Here is an 18,915-nt window from a genome sequence, read left to right on the forward strand (position 1 = left end):
TCAGATGTCTAAAAACATTTGCATCGTGATAACTATACATCCCCCTAGCTGCTAACTAATACAAAACAAAGAACTACTAACCAATAACACTTGCTAGAAAAAGCAAGGGACCAGCACAGTAAAAACAAATATGTTGGAATTTCATATGAAACCTATAAGGAGTAGGATCATAAGACCAACATTTTGTAGCTAGAAGGAACCTTGGAAGTTACCTAGCCCAGTCCCTTCATTTTACACATAAGGAAACAAAGGCCCAGAGAAGCAGGTGCTGCTGCTGACTACAATGATTGATAATAGCATTGATGTGGCATCTTCCATGTGACAAGCAGTACAGTAAGCACTTTACAAATATTATTTAATTTGATCCTCACAACAACCCTGGTTGTTAAGTGACCAAAGTCACACAGACAGCAAGACCAAAAGCCAGAACTGTAAGAGAACAGCTAAAAGTAGTTCAGTGGTTCACTCAGGCAGTGAAATTGCTGAAATCAGATGCACCAAATCCAACATTTCCCAAGTGCCTATTACCTAGTACAAAGGGATTTGGATAGAATTTCTTTTTCAAACTGATCTTTTTCAAATTGTTCAGACTGAAGCTTATGAACTGCTACTTTCGCTGTAGTTTAGAATGGAAGCATCTCAAGAGTTGCTAAGGAAAACAAACCTCTCCTTTCACACACTTAAACTTAACTCTGGGTGCAGCTGCTAAAGACTTTGGCCTAAACCTGTAATAAACATTGATGGGTATTATGAATGAATAAGGGCCTTCTCTAGACCTAACTTTGTCAAAAGGCACTTGGCACCCATTGTTAGACCAAGTACTACTCAGGGAAGCCAGAATGAATGCTGTACTAGGGTTGTTCACAAGTGCCTTTGCATATCTACTCATCGGATGTTTAAAAGCTTGGTTAATCATTCCCATTCTTGAAAAAATGGCTTCGGGGCAGCTAGGTGGAGCAGTGGATAAAGCACTGGCCCTGGATTCAGGAGTTCCTGAGTTCAAATCCGGCCTCAGACACTTGACACTCACTAGCTGTGTGACCCTGGGCAAGTCACTTAACCCCCATTGCCCCACGAAAAAAAAAAAAAAGAAAAAATGGCTTCAAGTTTCCACTTCCCCTGAAACAGCAATTCAGCAGTTGTTGCAACATTTATAGCAAGTTGGAAACTCCAGCTCTAACTACACAGGACAAAGCTATGTGCTTTATAATTCTTCATTTTTTTCTCATAAATGGGTTTCATATCTGATGTTATAAAAAGAGATTGCTATGGCTCCCTCTCAATAATATAATAAACAGCAAACACTTTTTTTAAAAAAATGGGGCAATGAGGGTTAAGTGACTTACCCAGGGTCACACAGCTAGTTAAGTGTCAAGTGTCTGAGTCTGGATTTGAACTCAGGTCCTTCTGAATCCAAGGCCAGTGCTTTATCCACTACGCCACCTAGCTGCCCCAGCAAACACTTTTAATGTCTTTACTGACACTGGAATAACAACCATGTTCGAGTTGGGCAATTTTGCCAACATTATATCTTTCCAAATAAGAGCCATGAAATATAAGGGTTTCTGATCCTTTTTTGAATATTGAGACAATTTGGGGCCAATTTTATGAATGTCATGGTTATGTTTTTTGGTGAGGCAATTGGGGTTAAGTGACTTGCCCAGGGTCACACAGCTAGTAAGTGTTAAGTGTCTGATTTGAACTCAGGTACTCCTGAATCCAGGGCTGCTGCTTTATCCACTGTGCCACTTAGCTGTCCCGTGTACAGCACTTTTCAAAGCACTTACACATATTCGTTTGACCCTCACAACACCCCTGTGAGGTGGGCAGGATAGATATTACCCTCATTTTACAGAATTATATCAGATAACACTAGCATCCTGTGCTGAGGAGGGATGTCAATATATAATGCATTTGCTACCATTTCTACCAAATTATTAACAATATCTGGATTTGGGTAGTGGGGAAGATTTCACTAAAAAGCAAATTAGTTTTAATATAGATTATGTAATCCCCAATTTTACTACATACTTGGAACTACATCATAAAGTGGACTTATTACATCATGATTTCCCATAGGAATAACATTTTAATTGGAGGATTATATTCCTGACCAAAGACTTGGCATCAAATGAATTACATATTATAACAAATAGTACAATAATAAAATCAAAGATACAACTACAAACTTTAAATTGTTAAAAGCAGTGACACTATAATCAAAGTCCTGTAGGCATAATTATACAAGGGATTTTAAATTATATGTAACATTTAAAAATGCAATTGAGTATCTAAACCAATATGCTTGCTAAAAAAAAAATCAAAAACTTAAGTAACAATAATCTTGATCACTTTAAAAATGTCTGGTAATACATTTTTGGGAGGGATTGTTCATTTAGCTCAGGTTTTTATAAAAAAGCTGTCCAGGGATATCTGAGTAGATGATTGTTTTTGCTCTAGAAAAAGTTCCCTGTAACACACAAAGGCATTCAAAATCATTTTACTGACTATGGAATTCCATTCAGATATGGGATAAGTTCCCTGGCTAAGACACCTAGTAAACTAATAAACTGTTGGATAATTTAACAGAAGTGGTAAAAAGTAAAATATAGATAATTTCCACTTTTCATACTTTGTAGTTTAGGCTCCAAAGTTCCCAAGGCAAATAGTTTCCATTTCTACCTTCAACAATAAATTAATTTTGCAAAGCATATTCATATTTCAACATTTTCTCTAATAACAACCTGTTACTATAACTGAGCAAAGTGAAATTAGCCTCACAAAACTTTTCATTTAAAACCTCAAAGTAAATGACAAAAATCAATCACATTGATTTTTGTAGAGCTGCTTTATTTAGAGATTATTCTTGGCAATATTCCCCCAGTTGGAAACATTCTCAAAAACTGATAATCACTACATTTTTAAAGGAGGCTATGACTAAACCTCTGGACCCTCTCACATCATTTATTTCAGAAAGCAATCTGTCCTTTCTTGGGTTCAAGTTTTGTTTTTTATTTTTTCTAGGAAATGATAATGGAGATAGTAGCAGGTGCTGGTTATTAAGTAAAGTCACCGCCTCTACAGTACCTTGGCAGCTTTATTAACCTTGTCTTCATTTTCTCTCTTGTATACAAAAACCGAGGCGAGCTTGCCATCTTGTAGCACGGCTGGGTAAACGGCCAGTCCAGCAGAGAGGTTAAATGGTGGCTCTTGAAGGGTGTAGCTCTTTAAAGCACTGTTCTCTGATCCCATCCCTTGAGCAGTGAACTGGAGGTAAGGTTTCTTCTCAGAAACACAGACCTAAAAAGGGAGGAGAGATTTCCAAACACGTTAAATCTAACTGTTCTTCAAGCAAGAAAACAATATAAGGCTCATCCTAGAGATTGGAATTACAGGTTTTCAAAAGGCCTCAAGTCTCTCATTTGAGCCTGGGACAGTTGTCAGTAAGAAGCCAGTGCTCAGCAATGAGCTATGCCCCAGACTGAGCTCACACACCCAGAGAATCCTGTGTGGAAGGGCCCTGTAGAAAAAAGGGAGTGTGCACTTGCTAGCCCATTCATTTGCTTCAGTAGACTTTAAAACAAGGTCATCATTCCCACCTGGCCTTTCAGATGTACCATTTTATCCACCAGCATCCCATTGATTAAGTGCCTCCCATGTGCCAAGTACTGTGCAAGGGTTGGGGATATAAATGACAAACACAAGGCCCTCAAGGAGCTTACATTCTCCTGAGGGGACCTAACACATTCACAGATAATTAAGTACAGGAAATGTACAAAGTACATACAGTGAAGGGTGGTGGTAAGGAACTAGGGGGACAAGTAGGGGAATGTAGAAAGGATTCTTAAAGGCAGCTGGGGTCTCCAAGAGGTGTCCCAGCTGCCCAGGAATGGGGAACAGCTTATGAAAGGGAATGGGGGCAGAAGATGCACTGTCATATATGGAGAACAGCAAATAGGCTCATCTGGCTGGAACACAGAATATATGAGAAGGAGTAATAGGAAAAATATCTAGGAAGACTGCCTAGAGCCACATTATGAGGAGGGCTTTAAATGCCAGCATTAGTTTAGCAACAGAGAACTGAAGCTTCTGGAACAGGGCAGGGACATGGTCAGGCTCATGAATCAGAAATGTTAATCTGGCAGTTGTGTAGTAAATGGATTGTAAAGGAGAAAGCCTGGATGCTGGAATACCAATTAGGAATCTATTGAAAAGATCCAGGCAATAACAGGTAAGGATGGTTGGGGTAAGAACAGAGAAGAAAATGGAGGTGAGAGATATTGAGGGGCCAGAATTGAGAAGAGTTGAGAATGACTTCTATTTTGTAAACCAAGGTGACAGGAAGAATGGTAGTATCATCAATGGAAACAGGGAAGTAAGGAAGAGAAGTAGGTTCAAGAAGAAAACTAGTAAGCTCTGTTTTGGTCACATTGAGTTTAAGATGCCTAGAGGACATTTAGATGAAGATATCCAATCAGGCAGATGGAGATGCAGGATGGGAACTCAGAAGAAACATTAGGCCTGCATATATAGCGATATACCTGCACAAAGGTTCTAAGTGAACCCACAGAAGCTTGGAGTATAGAGACAAATGTGGAGGGTCAGGAGAGACCCAGGAAATACCCACATGTAGGGAGCAAGACATGGATTATGATTCTGCAAAGACCAAGAAGTGGTCTAACACTGTCATGAAAACCCAGAGGGGAGAGAGTATCAAGAAGAAACAGGTTGGGGCAGCTAGGTGGCACAGTGGATAGAGCACTGGCCCTGGATTTAGAAGCACCCGAGTTCAAATTCAGCCTCAGACACTTAAAACTTACTAGCTGTGTGACCCTTGGCAAGTCACTTAACCCCAATTAGTAGAAGAAGAAGAAGAAGTAGTAGTAGTAGTAGTAGTAGTAGTAGTAGTAGTAGTAGTAGTAGTAGTAGTAGTAACTTACTAGCTGTGTGACCCTTGGCAAGTCACTTAACCCCAATTAGTAGAAGAAGTAGTAGTAGTAGTAGTAGTAGAAGGAGGAGAAGAAGAAGAAGAAGAAGAGGAAGAAGAGGAAGAAGAGGAGGAGGAAGAAGAAACAGGTAGTCAATATTATCACATACTACAGAGGTCAAAAAGGGTCAGGACTTAAAGTCCTGATGAGAAAAGGTCACTGGATTTAGCAACAAGGAGATAACAATACCAAGTAAGATATGATTTCAGGTCATTACAGAGGTATAATATAAAGTATGACATAGGCCTGAGAGAAAAGATAATTTCCTAGAGGAATAGGCCATTTGAGTGTGCTTTTTAAAGGATGGACTGGAATTCAACAGACAAAAAGGGGTAAAGAGGGCATTCCAAACAAATAGCATGAGGAGAGACCCAGAGAAAGGAAGGTACAGGATGTGTTTTGAGGGTTTAGGGGTACAGAATCAACCCTAGTGCTGAGTTCTGTGGAAGAGTTATCATTAAATAGATAAGATGGCAAAGGCAGAATGGTAGTAGATTGTGGAAGGCCTCTGAATACCAATCAAGAGTGAACTTTTCTTGGTAGGCAATAGTGAATCTCACTTAAGATTTTTGAGCAGAGCGATTTGACCATATCTATGCAAGAGGAAGAACTCCCTGGCAGCAATGACAGCAAAATTAGGGTCAATCCAAAAAAGGAGAGAATGGAAATGACAATCATGTTAAGAGGCTATTGCTAGATTCAGGCTAAGGATGGTCTTTATTTGGGTGGTGACAGTAGAATCAGAAGGGAAGAGATTTAAGTGATAGTGCAGAAGCAGAATTAAGAGAATTTTAGAATCAAATGAATTGAGGTATGGAAGAGGGAAGAGTCAAAGGTTACTCAAACTAAAAGCTTCTTAAACTGTGCTGGGGTGGCGAAAAATTTGGCAACAGTAAAAGGTTATATATACCTATTTTATCTACCTTTTTACCCTGGGTTGCACAAAAATTTCTGAGGCAAAACAGTCGAGAGTAGAAAAAGTTTAAGGCCAGCTCTAACTCAGCTAAAGATGGACTATATTGTCTCAGAACACCTCCATAAATTGATACATTTACAGATATATACAGCATCTGATACTCTGACATGTTATCTTTGTTAACATCAACACATACAAGAGTTAAAAGACAAAGTAATCTATCTTAAAAGAATCTGATACTTGGTTTTTTGAAAAGGCAAAATACTTCTTTACACCTATTGGTTTATGATGCAGGCAAATGGCACAATTGGATGGAGTACTGGACCTAAAGTCAGGAAGATTTGAGTTCAAATATTGCCTTAGACACTTACTAGCTCTGTGATCTTGGACAAGTCATTTAACCTATATGCTGGTTCCCTCGTAAAACAGGGCTAAGTCCATCTACCTCCCAGGGTTGTTGTGAGTATCAAATGAAATAATATCTGGAATGTGCTTTGTAAATCTTAAACCACTACACAAAAGCTATCACAATTATCATTATGCTTTATTCCGAAGTAAATTACATGCAATAATTTTCCTGAATGGACCTAACACATAACTGTCTGTGTGTTCCATTAGATAGTTCTATAGTAGTTCTCCACACAAAAAGCTAGGTGGCTTAGATTCTCAGCAACCTTCAGTGAGACTGATAATCATTAAGCCACAAACAGGAAGGCAAAAGAATGCCAGCAAAGTGGTCAAATGAGAAGAGCTCAAGAGTCCCTAAAACATTTCAAAGAAACCTTTTTTGATTAAAATTACATCCCCAAGGGGCAGCTAGATGGCGCAGTGGATAGAGCACCGGCCCTGGAGTCAGGAGTACCTGAGTTCAAATTCGGCCTCAGACACTTAATCCTTACTAGCTGTGTGACCCTGGGCAAGTCACTTAACCCCAATTGCCTCACTAAAAAAACAAAAACAAAAACAAAAAAATTATATCCCCAACTTTCTTAATTATTTGTTTTCCACTGTTCCCAAAGCATGTGCAAGAAAAAAATTTTACATAAAAGATTCTTCTCCAGCTTCAATATTTATTAAATGACTCCCATGTGTGCTAAGCACAAAATGGCATTTAAAAATTTTTTATGAATGAGAAAGGTTTATTTGGATTATTTTAGAATTTTCTTGCATTCGTGTTTACTTAAAATGCTACAAACATGCAGATAAATTGGCAAAGTATTTTGTAAGCACCATGTGCCAGGCAAAGTGCTAAATGTGCTAATCACATGTTGGAAATATTAAAATTCCCCTGGCTGTCATGTATAGTTAGTAATGCAACAAAACGTCTGTGCAATTTTCCTGGAAGGTTATTCCTCTAATTATTATATGGCACAAGAAACTTGACCCCCACAATAAACAACACTTTCCTCTTGCCATGTCACGATAAGCAGCTAACTACACAGCTGCTTGGTTATGCTTAACTGAAAAACACAGCGGACTTGAGGAATAAGTGACATAAATGTTATACAGAAAACTATCCTGAGATGGGAATGACTTCTTTTCCCATTAATGATATTCTATCTCCTGCCCCTATACATTTGCATAAGCTGTCCCCCCCATTCCCTGAAAGCCTCACAGTGGTACCTTCCTAAAATAAACATGGATCAAGGAAAAGAAGTCTAAAGGGCTGAGGTAGAAAATCCAAGAAAATCCATTTCAGAACAGACTTTACAAGGGTACAAGCATCGAGGAAGTATTAGGTGCACAAGACCTGTGGTTGTCCAAAGATAGTCAGGATCTAACCACTAAACTCATTTCTTTTTTCTTTCTTTCTTTCTTTCTTTTTTTTTTTGGTGAGGCAATTGGGGCCCAGGGTCACCCAGCTAGTAAGTGTCAAGTGTCTGAGGCTGGATTTGAACTCAGGTCCTCCTGAATCCAAGACCAGTGCTTTATCCACTGCACCACCTAGCTGTCCCTCACTAAACTCATTTCTATTTAATTTTAATTTTTTTATTTTTAGTGAGGCAATTGGGGTTAAGTGACTTGCCCAGGGTCACACAGCTAGTAAGTGTTAAGCATCTAAGGCCGGATTTGAACTCAGGTACTCCTGACTCCAGGGCCAGTGCTCTATCCACTGCACCACCTAGCTGCCCCCACTAAACTCATTTCTAAAGCTCTGTGTGAAAACCAAACACTTGAAAACAAACTTTGAGCTCAGTATGTCAAGAACTCTGAATTTGGAGTCAGAGGACCTAGATTCCAATCCTGGCAAGTCACCTGACTCACTTACTCATTGATGCATCAAACATACTAGGCACACAAAGACAAAACCCAAACAATCTTTGTCCTCAAGATGCTTGTATTGTATTGGAGAGAACAACATGTACATATATAAATGTATAGTATACAAAGTAGTGTGGAAGAAGGCACTAAAAAGCAGAGGGGGAAGAGAAATCTAGAGGAGGCCTTAATTATTGTCTGTCTGCCAATGCCAATAACTCCCAGATTTATGGGTTAAGACCCAGTCTTTCCCCGGAACTTCAGTACTGCATTGCCAACTGACTGTTAGACATTTCAAAATCGGTGCTCTAGAGATGTCCCAAACTCAACATATAAAAAAACTTATCTCTGTCCCAAAATGTCCCTTTTCCAAACTTCCCTATTTCCATCAAAAATAGTAATTTTTCAGTCTCTCAACTTAAGACACATCCCTAGCTCTTTCTCTAACTCTCCTATCCAATCATTTGTTAGACCTCGCTGTCTGTATGTCCACATCTCTTACATCTGAAGCTGCCCTGACAGTTCATACTCTCATTGCTACAATACCTCCTCTCCTTTCCCCTCTCTATCTTCTTCCTCTGTCCATATAGGTAATTATACCCTTACTTGTGAGTGCTCTGCCCAAAGAAATATGTTTGATTGCTGAAACTTCACAAGATGTTTTAGGCTACACATGCTAGATTTCTTTTTTAAAGACCCACCTAAAACCCAAATCACACTGGCTCTCACCTGAGTGAGTGTAAATAGCAACTGTTTCTGTTTTGGCCAGAAACCTGGAAGGTCTTCCCCTCCTAGACTGAAAGATTTTGATTAGGTAAAAGAGGTGATTCTTGGCCTCATTTCTTACCCTTTATCACTGAATGCATGTTGCCTCAGGCAAACTAAGACCTGGGAAAGACCTTACCTTAAAGAGAAAAAGGTCTAGGGCCATCTCCAATACCTGTATCTTGCCACTGGACCCAGATGGCTCTGGAAGAGAGTGAGGCCCTGCCTCACTTAAATCCTATTCACTGCAAGTCATGATATCACCTCCCCAATATCATGGTCCTCTTTGAGAAAACGCAGGACAAAAAACAGCAACTACTACTTTAAAAGCTTCAATACTCTACTTCGGTCCCTCCTGCCCACTGCTGGCCAAGTGATTTTCTTTAAAGTTCAGATCTGACCATGTCACTGCCCCACTCAAATTCTATTTCCTCTAGATTCAAATATAAACACCTCTGTTTACCTTTTAAAGTCCTTCAAAGCCTTGCCCAACCTGTCTTTCCCTCCTTGTTGGTCCCACAGTTGGTGATCCAGCCAAACCGGCCTCCTCCCCCTCTTCCTCCTCATTCCCCAGAGCTTGGCACTCATGTTCCCTTATTCTTGGAATGCACTGCCCTCCTCACTTAAGCCAGGAATAATCCCTCTCTTCCTTCAAACTCAAGCACCACCTTACCTATTCCCTCAACTGCTAGTCCCCAAAATCTCAAACAACCTGTTAAATTACTTTCTATTCTCTTTACACTTGTACTGTTCCCCTTAGAAAGTAAGCTGGGGGGGGGGGGGCAGCTAGGTGGTGCAGTGGATAAAGCACAGGCCTTGGAATCAGGAGGACCTTGAGTTCAAATCCACCCTCAGACACTTAACACTTAACTAGCTGTGTGACCCTGGGCAAGTCACTTAACCCTCATTGCCCTGCAAAAAAAAAAGAAAGTAAGTTCTTTGTGACAGACTCTTCCCAATACCTAGAAGAGTACATAGTAGACTGACTGAAGATATTCTCTCCATAGACAGCCTATTCAAAAGCATAGGGATGAAATGTCATACATGGGCCTTATATTTTTTCATAAGTGAAATAAAGGGGTTGGCCCAGGTCCCTTTCACTTCTAATCCTATGATAGCATGAACTTTGATTAGAGATAAGGTGGTGTGTAGTCTTCAACTCCCAACTCTGCAACTTGGTTAAATGAATTAACCTGTGTGTGTCTCATTCTCCGGATCCTCAAATGGATGTGTGATCTCATCAATTTGGAAGCTTCCTTTTCCAATGCTGTCCATCTGGTACAATTATAGGCCCTTAGAGAAGGTATCCAGAGGCCCTGCCCAAACCCACACAGTCCTTCTGTTAAGCAATCTAGGGTAATAATATTTCCACTATCTTATGGATTGCTATGAGGATAAAACTGGGAGTCTGTATGTAAAGCACTTTGTAAACCATAAGGCAGTAAGTAAATATTCAGCTATTCAAATAACTATAATCATTGATCTAATGTGTTACTCTTTGCATATGATTTTTAGCAATCAGTTTGACAAAGTTTCTAATTAGGCACAGGAAAAACAAAATGATGTCTTTAAAAAGGAGTGTGTCTTTTGTACAAGATTTTTTGGAATTCCTCTTATATACACACATACATATGTATTGTCGAATATTAAAATACAGCTTTTGTATCTGCCTGCCTCCTACAAACAGATCAGAGAAATGTTTAATTTCTCCTACAAATTAATAAACAGATCTGCCTATCTCCTACAACAAACCAGATCAGAGAAAAAATGTTTAATTTCTCCCACAAATCAGAGACAGAAAAAAACATACCTGTCCTACAAAAACAGATCAGAGACAAGACAGAAAAAACATATCAATTTAATATTTTATTGTCCCAAGAAAAAAGAAAACATGACCTATGATCATGTGGAAACTTCCCTCCTAAGAGAGAAGCTCCGAGGACTCCCCATTTCTGAGGGTATATAAGGTTTTAGTCCATTGATTACAGGGCATTGTCAGTTTCAATAGTATGATACACAAATCAACCCAGAAGCAAAAAGCAGTTTAACAATTTTGTGATTGAAGCAGGCTCTTGGCAGAGGAGTTGAGGAAGAACCAGACCAGGCTGGAACTCTAGGCTAGATAGGCCTTTTCTTAACTTTCTGAACTCCATGTGAATACCTGGTATGCTTTAATAAATGCTTAATGCCCAAAGACTGGTGCTAAAGCTTCTAATTTAAGGTGACCACAAATTTAGAAAATACAGAAGGAGGACATACAGAAGCATCATGTTAAGACTATAGGATTCCAAAAAAGGATTTGGCAAGGATGAGGACACCCAGATGTTACCATAAGATAAGGACTTACTATCCAGAAGGAAAAAAGTCACTAGGTAGGGTCTTTTATCTGTTAGCTATCTGGGTTCAGGTTTGGAGTTCAGTTGAAGGACATTTTGCTCCTATTAATCCAGGGTTTCATAAAACTCCCCTTGGATGATAAGGTACCTCCATCAAAGCCAGATGATCCATATATTCATATTAACAGTGTGTGTGTGTGTGTGTGTGTGTGTGTGTGTGTGTGTGTGTGTGTGTGTACATGAAGTCCACATTTCTCAGGAGATTATTTTGCCTTTAGAGACATGCACACACAGGCATATATCCCCCTTAGTGTTAGTGCCTCCATTCTGAGATTACCTTGTAAAAATGTTTCCTGTAGAGAATTTGTTTGTAGGTAGCCATTAGCAAGCTGTTTCCCTCTCATTATACTGTGAGCTCCTCAAGAACATGACTGTTTTTGCCTTTCTTTGTATACCCAAGGGCTTAACACAGTCCCTGGCACTTAGCAGGTGCTGAAGAACTACTTGCTAACTTGACTTTTTAGGACTCCCCCTCCCCACCAAGCTCCTCTCTCTACCTAAAGCTCATCTTTTTAACACCAATATTCTAGTATTTTTGTATGATTGGGAGACAAGGAAATGAACATGAATACTACTAAAGTGGCAAAGGAGATGTGCATACAGGGTCTAAGTAAGTTGCAAAATATTACAAACAAGGAATTACCAGGAAGCTTGAAAGAAATTGTGCTCTAAAAAGATGGGCTGATCACATGATAAGACAACCTCTGTGTTGCACCAGTATCATCAATAAGTCAAGGGAAAGTGAGGACCCCTGCCCCCAGCAAGTGGGGTAGACCCTATGTGTACAATTTATAGAAGACATGGACAAGAGTCCCAAAGAAGGGGCAGACTTTTTCATCTGCATCAATAGAGGGAATTTCCAAATAATGTATTCATATATCCATCACGGCATTTACTGTGCTCCAATCAGTATTTGCTAGGTAATATGAGCAGATACTAATCAATCAACAGATATTTACTAAAGAGCTTACGATGTGCCTGATAAAAAGGGACATACTCACATTTTGCCAAGTCAACCAGCATTAATGTCAGCAGCCTGATGAAAACATCCTAGTTCAAGTAATGCTATATAGGTATGGGGGGCTTTTTGTTATCTAGTTGTGAATACTGTTGTCAAATAAAACTGTTACCATAATTGGGGGGAGAGGAGAGGAAAAGGATGCTATCTACAAATAGCTAAAAACAATGATCATCATGCTTTGCATACTACAAAGACCTGTCTAGAGAGATGTCTGGATAAAGTTAATGAAAACCAGTACTTTATAAAAAGTGCACCATTTTGGTTAAGCATATCAGAGGGTAAGGGGGGAGGAGATTACTGATTGTAGCTATAATCACATTCTCCTTGGACTTCTATGGAAGTTCCATATCAGAGTTCTCTCACTGTTACAGAAAGAAAAACAAAACTATGTTTATTAGCTTCGAAGTAAGGTAGGCACACTAGTTTCCTCAAAAGTACATTTTTTAAATTCACATTCTTGGCCTCACTAATAAACTGCCATAAAGCTGATAAGCATAATTAGTAATACTTTTGAGAAAAATGAGTGAAAATTTAGCTTCAGAACAAATAAGACAACAGTTCTAGCATTCTAAAAAGTACTGGACATAGAGTCAGAGGACCAGAATTCAAACTCTGTCTGGACACCTCTACTTGCCTCAGTTTCCTTATCTGTAAAATGGGATAATAACATCTTCTTCCCAGAATTGACAAACTATGATATCTGTGAAGTGCCACACAAATCTTAAAGGGCTATCTATATAAATGAAAGTCATTAAGTTCTGAAATGTTTTATTTTGAAGCAAAAATTCAAAATAATCTTCCAGAAACTAAGGTTCAAATTGTTTTTTGTGGTGTAGTCCTAGTATACCTGACTCCAAATTCAAATTCCATCAGGGTCAGTTATCTTTGTAGCACCAAGAAGCCAATCACATTATTTGCAGACAAAGCAGGGACCGGTTCAGTCCTTTAGCATACATACACACTCGGTTACTCCTTAAGGAAAAATCTTAAATCAAAGGTTATACAATTAATGGGACTCTGAGACACTGCAGGATCAGATAAAATACTAGACAAATTCGAAATGAGAAGAATTCTAATGTATGTCACTATCCTATTACTCATTTTATTTGCTTAATCTATTGCTCTATGCTACTGCCTCCCTGGGTAGCAGTAATAGTTCTGAGTCAATGTTAGTATGCTGATTAACGAGTTGCTGTGAGACAGTCGTGTCCGACTCTTCGTGACCCCGTGGACCATAGAATGTCAATATCGTCCATGAGGTTTTCCTGGCAAAGGTCCTGGGGTGGTTTGCCATTTCCTTCTCCCGGGGATTATGGCAAACAGGGCTAATAAGCGATTGGGCCAGGGTCGCACAGCTAAGAGGTGTCTGGGGTCTTCCTGACAGCAGGCTCGCTGCTCTAACCACTCAGACACCCAGCCGCCCTAACTTTCCCACCGTAGTGCACCCCGCATAATTTGTCCCCAACTTTCTGTGGCTCACACTCAGCCCACACGGGCATGTTTCGTCTTCCTTCCTCTTTGCCCTTTACTAAGCTCGGTCCCAAATGATTGACTTCGGCCGTGCAGGCGCCGTCTAGTTGGGAAAATCGAGTCCGAGGGGAGACGGGGCTCTCTCTGAGGCGGGGGGGTGCGTGGAGGTCCCACCACAGCAATGCCCGAGCAGAGACTTTCAAACTCCTGGCGGCGCGAGGAGGGGGGCGCCCGGCCGGGCTACGAGCCCCTCCTTGCAGTCCCTCGGGGCTCAGGCCGGGGGCGACCGCGGCGGGGTCCCGCCCTCCTCCCCTCGCTCGGACGCCCAGGTGCAAGGCCCCGCCCGGACCGTGAGACCTGACCCACGGGGCCCCGACCCCAGACCCCAAACCCTCCGGGGCCCCCGCCCCTCCCCAGGACCCCCGCACCCGCCCCGCGACTCGGCCCCGGGCAGTCTCCCCACTCTCCGCTAGGGTCACAGCTCCACGACCCCGACTCGGAGATGTGGCGGAGGGCAGGCCCCCTCACCTGCGGGGGTGGCAGCGCCAAGAGGCGGAAGGTGTCGGCTCCGGTCGGTCTCCGCTTCGCCACCAACGACACCTATGACCCCTGACCTCCCGGCCCCGCCAGGCTGCGGCCCCTGTGCCCACTGACCAAGGTTCGGTCCGGCCGACACCATAGAGACGCCCCCGGAAACGGGACAGAACGCCGGCCTGGGTCCCTCCGACTCCACCAGCGAGGCGGCTGCACCCGGAACCGCGCTAGAGCGGCGCTCGCCCGGCAGCCTTCAGACGATGGCGCCTCGTCCCAGAACGAGCGTCGTCCCACGCTGTCCCTCCCCGTGGCCAGCGGAGAGGCGACCCTTAGTCAGGCCTCCGCCCGAAGGTATCTCCGGAGGCTTTTCTTTCTACCACTAATGGGTCTTTCCACTGCGCTCGGGTTCCATCGGCCACTTCCGCCCGAATAAAAAATGGCTGCCCGGCCGCCTCGCCTCAGTTTGTACAGGAAGGGGGCGGGGCCCTTGTGATCTCTAGACCTCCGATTGGTTCTGCTGCCGGGACCGAAGGCCTGTGGCCATGGACTGACGCTTTGCCCGCCATGACGGATTCGGGCAGGCGTTTGTAGGCGATTCCCGGCTGCGCGAGTTCCGCTTGGCCTGGCAGGGCGGGGCATTCGGCAGGTGAGACTGGTCCTGAGGGCGGGGCCGGGTCGCCTCACCCTATCTCCCCTCCCCAGTCCCTTGGCTGTTTGTTAGGTTCTTGGGCCTTTTCAAGATGCGGGTTTTAAATTAAACACAATAAATCATTCCGAGCACCTCGAAAACACTCGCGCTCTGAGACCTGGGGCAGATGTCCTGGAGCCGCGGCCTCAGCCTGGAAGGGACCTTGGAAGCTCCGCGGGGCCGCCCAGAGGCCGCCTCCCGGCCCTCGCTCCGGGCCCTCCCGGGCCCAACATCGGATCGTCCTTTCCCGGACGGGTTCTGGTGTTCCCCCCGCCCCCCACCCCCCGAGGGTTTTCTTTAGTGGGTCAGAATCCCCCAGGCTTCCCAGATGGGGAAACTGAGTCCCAGAGAAGCTTAGCCTAGGGTCACACAGGTGACCCGGGGAACTTAACTCCAATCTCCCCCCCCCCCTTTTTTTGAAATAAAAATTGCTCCCAAACAGTTCCTTGGACAGGGGATCACTTGGCACTAGAGAGAAGGACCTGTTCACCTGTAGCCCCTTCCCGTCTGTGATGACATCTTGGACCCTGCCCAGCCTGCACTGCGAGGGGCACCTGCCTCAGCAGGGAGTCCCATGGCCTGGGTATTCGGGGACCCCCTGAGAAAGTCCTCTTACTCCCAGCTGCTTCCAAGAGAAGAGCCCGATGAACTCGGCTTGGCGGCTTCCGTCCATCTCAGACTTTGGTTCTTGGGCCATTCTCTTTTCTCCAGCTTAGTGAACGTCTGCCACCAAAGGCAGTGGAAAACCCAGCCCTGTGGAGAAAGATCAATACACTCCCCTCCTGTCAGAGATGGCTCGGAATCAGTGTTTTGGATGATTCTTCTAGGTAGAACATTAGAAGCACTGGGGCTAGATTTTCTCATGACCAGTACAAGTGATTTATTCATGGTCCCAAACCCTGGATATTTACGATTTACTCCTAAATTTTGAAAACCTGCCTTGTGGCTGGTCATCTCCTCCTCCATAAGTATGTCTGCCGCCACCTTGGAATGCACCCCTCCCTCCCCTGGGCCTGTCAAAACCCAGGGGAGGGGGGGGGAGGGGAGGGGGGAGGGGAGGGGGGGGCTTCTTCTCAAAGCCTCCTGTGAAACAGGAAACAGGGCCGCTCACACACACAGCTCCAAGCTAATTGGCTGGTAATACTGATTGACAGAACTAATAGGTGGTTCTATAGATGTAAGTTCCAGACGTTGAAGCTTCCAGAATGCTGGTTAACTTCCAGATGCTAAAGTTACATGGCGGGCAATGAGGGTTAAGTGACTATGCCCAGGGTCCCATGGCTAGTAAGCGTCAAGTGTCTGAGGCGGGGATGTGATCTCAGGCCCTCCTGAATCCAGGGCCAGTGCCTTATCCACTCTGCCACCTAGCTGCCCCTGATAAATTAACTGTTAACCCTTTTAGCCTCCTTCATCAATCCCACCACAAGGTTTGTAGCACAAGGTTTTGTCCTGTGCATCCAGCTGGTGTGAATGTCAGTATCCTTAGCCAGTGATTGCTGAGAAATAGGTAGTGGAACTGATGATTAGAGAAGACAACTAGGTTATTTCCAAAAGTGGCCCTGGGTGGGGGTGGGGGAGTATTGGGATGGAAGGGTGGGGGTGGAAAGGGGTATAGGAGGGGAGCAGAACAATCATCCAGCATCTAAGCAATAAGGGGCAATGTTGGGGAAAGGAAAGAGCTCACAGATGTCATATTGAGTCTTTAGCCAAGAAAAGGTATGTGAAGAAATTGGAAGGTAAAACACATTTAAAAGATTGGGGAAACAGAATTGAAGTTCTTTAAGGGGAAGGGGTAGGTGATTATGACTCTGGAGACCTTTCAAGAACATTATTTTTATATTTATAATCTCTCCCTCTGACTGTGCCCCACTCTCCCCACTTGAACAGCAATGAACAAACAAAAAATAAAATATCCTAAATATATATAGTCCAGCAAAACAAATTCCCTGATAGGCCATGCCTGAAAATATGTCTCAGTTTGAGGACTCACCTTTTCTCTTGTGTATTCTTTCAAAGTATTTTCTGGTAGGGGGTAAGGACTGGAATCTCTCTTTTCTTCCCAACCCCACGTTCAAGCCCCCCTGCCCCTGGAAGAGCAAAGGTAACATAGCAGGTGAACATCCAGGTGGGACATGAATGCCTTGGGCATGTAGCACAAGACCTTCAAGGACACTGTTCCTCAACCCCCTGCTTAGAAGAGGATTTTTAATATCCTAAGCATCCTTATTCTGGCATCTAGGCTTCTAGCAAAGATAGGAGATTTCATTGGAAGCACCAGCTCTGAGAGTTCCCTTGTGAATCAATATCCCAAATTTAGGAGTTCCTGAGTTTGAGATTTGGGAGGAAGGATTTTCCAGATAGGGATTGCCTTTTTTTCTCCCAGATATAGATTTTTTAATGCAGCAGTAGAAAAGATATAGAGGTAACCCAGGCTCCTTCAAGAAAGAATAGTCCTCATGACTTCTTTCTGGCACCCTACTTGGATAGATAAAGTCAGTGAGCTACATGGACATTTCAAATGCAATAAGAATATGTTTTGATTGTTTAGTAAGCTCCAAAGAACCCTTTTTTTTTGGGGGGGGGGTCTGAATCACGGAATGATAGCATGTGTCTTGAGGAGAATATACAACACTTTGGGAAAGAGAGGTATACTTCTGTTGTGGGAATGTAGTAGAACCCCCAAAAACCTAAAGATTCCAACCCCCAAGGAATCTTTAAACTTTCCCAAGGGAAAGTTTAAAGCTCTGCCTCCCACCTCAGGAATAAGGTGTGACAGAGCACCAACCTATTGGTTGGCTCAAAGACCTTAATTTCATCAGAGTTGGCTCAAGGAAGGAACAACATACACACTCAGTTGGGAAGGGGATAAGGAGGGAGGGGTGAAAGAAGGGAGGGCAGATTGGGGGAGGGGACAGTCAGAAGCAAAACACTTTTGAGGAGGGATAGGGTGAAAATAGAAAATAGAGTAAATATAGGGGAGGAAATAGGATGGAGGGAAATAGTTCATAAAATTGTGAAAAAAATTTTGAAGCAGAGGCAAGAGTAATGTAAGACGATGACGATGATGGTAAAGATTGATGATGAGTATTGATCGATGATGATGATAAAACATGGTACTTCGCTGGGCTACTGAGAAGAAAATTATTTGTCAGGTATAAGATACTATATAAATATTATCTATTATTATTATTGCAAGAATCAACCTCGTGGATTTCTTTTAAGGAAATCTATAAAGTGCTATATAAATGTAGTTTACTATAAAAAAAAATGATGAGCAGGATGCTGTCAGAAAAATCCATAAAGACCTGCACGAACTGATGCAACATAAAATGTACTGTATACAAAATAACAGCAATATTGCAAGATGTCTGCTGTGAATGTCTTGGTTATTTTCAGCAATGTAATGGTCCAAAACAAGGTTTTTTGAAAAATGCAGTCCATCTGATGTAGGAGGCAAAAAAGGGGTTAACAGAAAAACCTAAGACCCAAGCTCTAATTTAGGTCTGAGCTCTAAGAGGGATTCAAGCCCCAGTTAATGAATAACTTAAGACTTGAGTCTTCATTAATACAAGTCAGGGCCTGGGTTCTCCTTACCCACATTAATCAGCACTCATAACAAGCACATAAAGAAGCAGGTTATAGAGACCTTAACTATAACAATGATACACAGACAGGGTATAGAAATTCTAATTGATAAATGAAAATATTTTGAAACTAGGCATGGGAATGAAAAGGTGACATGTGCAGAAAAGGCCAAATTTGTCCCCAGATTCACTTTATGACATGTCAACCCCCAAAACACACCTCCACAGAAAAAGGTACCCTACCTAGGGAGTTGGTTCAAGTCCCCAGGAAATCCAAACTAGGATAAGCCCTCC

The 18,915-nt window shown here is 42.6% G+C and overlaps 1 protein-coding gene across 2 annotated transcripts in view; it reads right to left on the minus strand.

Moving 5' to 3' along the window:
* SCYL3 (SCY1 like pseudokinase 3) overlaps positions 1-14,778 on the minus strand; it is a 37,765-nt gene extending 22,987 nt beyond the window's left edge. For both annotated transcript variants that reach the window (XM_044002677.1, XM_044002676.1), the window contains exons 1-2: positions 14,344-14,778; positions 3,088-3,300 (exon numbers count right to left, since the gene is read on the minus strand). In XM_044002677.1, the coding sequence (XP_043858612.1) occupies positions 3,088-3,252 (165 nt within the window). In that variant the 5' untranslated portion in view covers positions 3,253-3,300; positions 14,344-14,778. The remainder of the gene's footprint in view (positions 1-3,087; positions 3,301-14,343) is intronic.
* Between the last annotated feature and the right edge of the window lie 4,137 nt (positions 14,779-18,915).

The sequence above is a fragment of the Dromiciops gliroides genome, chromosome 4 (genome assembly GCF_019393635.1).
Source record: "Dromiciops gliroides isolate mDroGli1 chromosome 4, mDroGli1.pri, whole genome shotgun sequence".
In the NCBI taxonomy this organism is placed as follows: domain Eukaryota; kingdom Metazoa; phylum Chordata; class Mammalia; order Microbiotheria; family Microbiotheriidae; genus Dromiciops; species Dromiciops gliroides.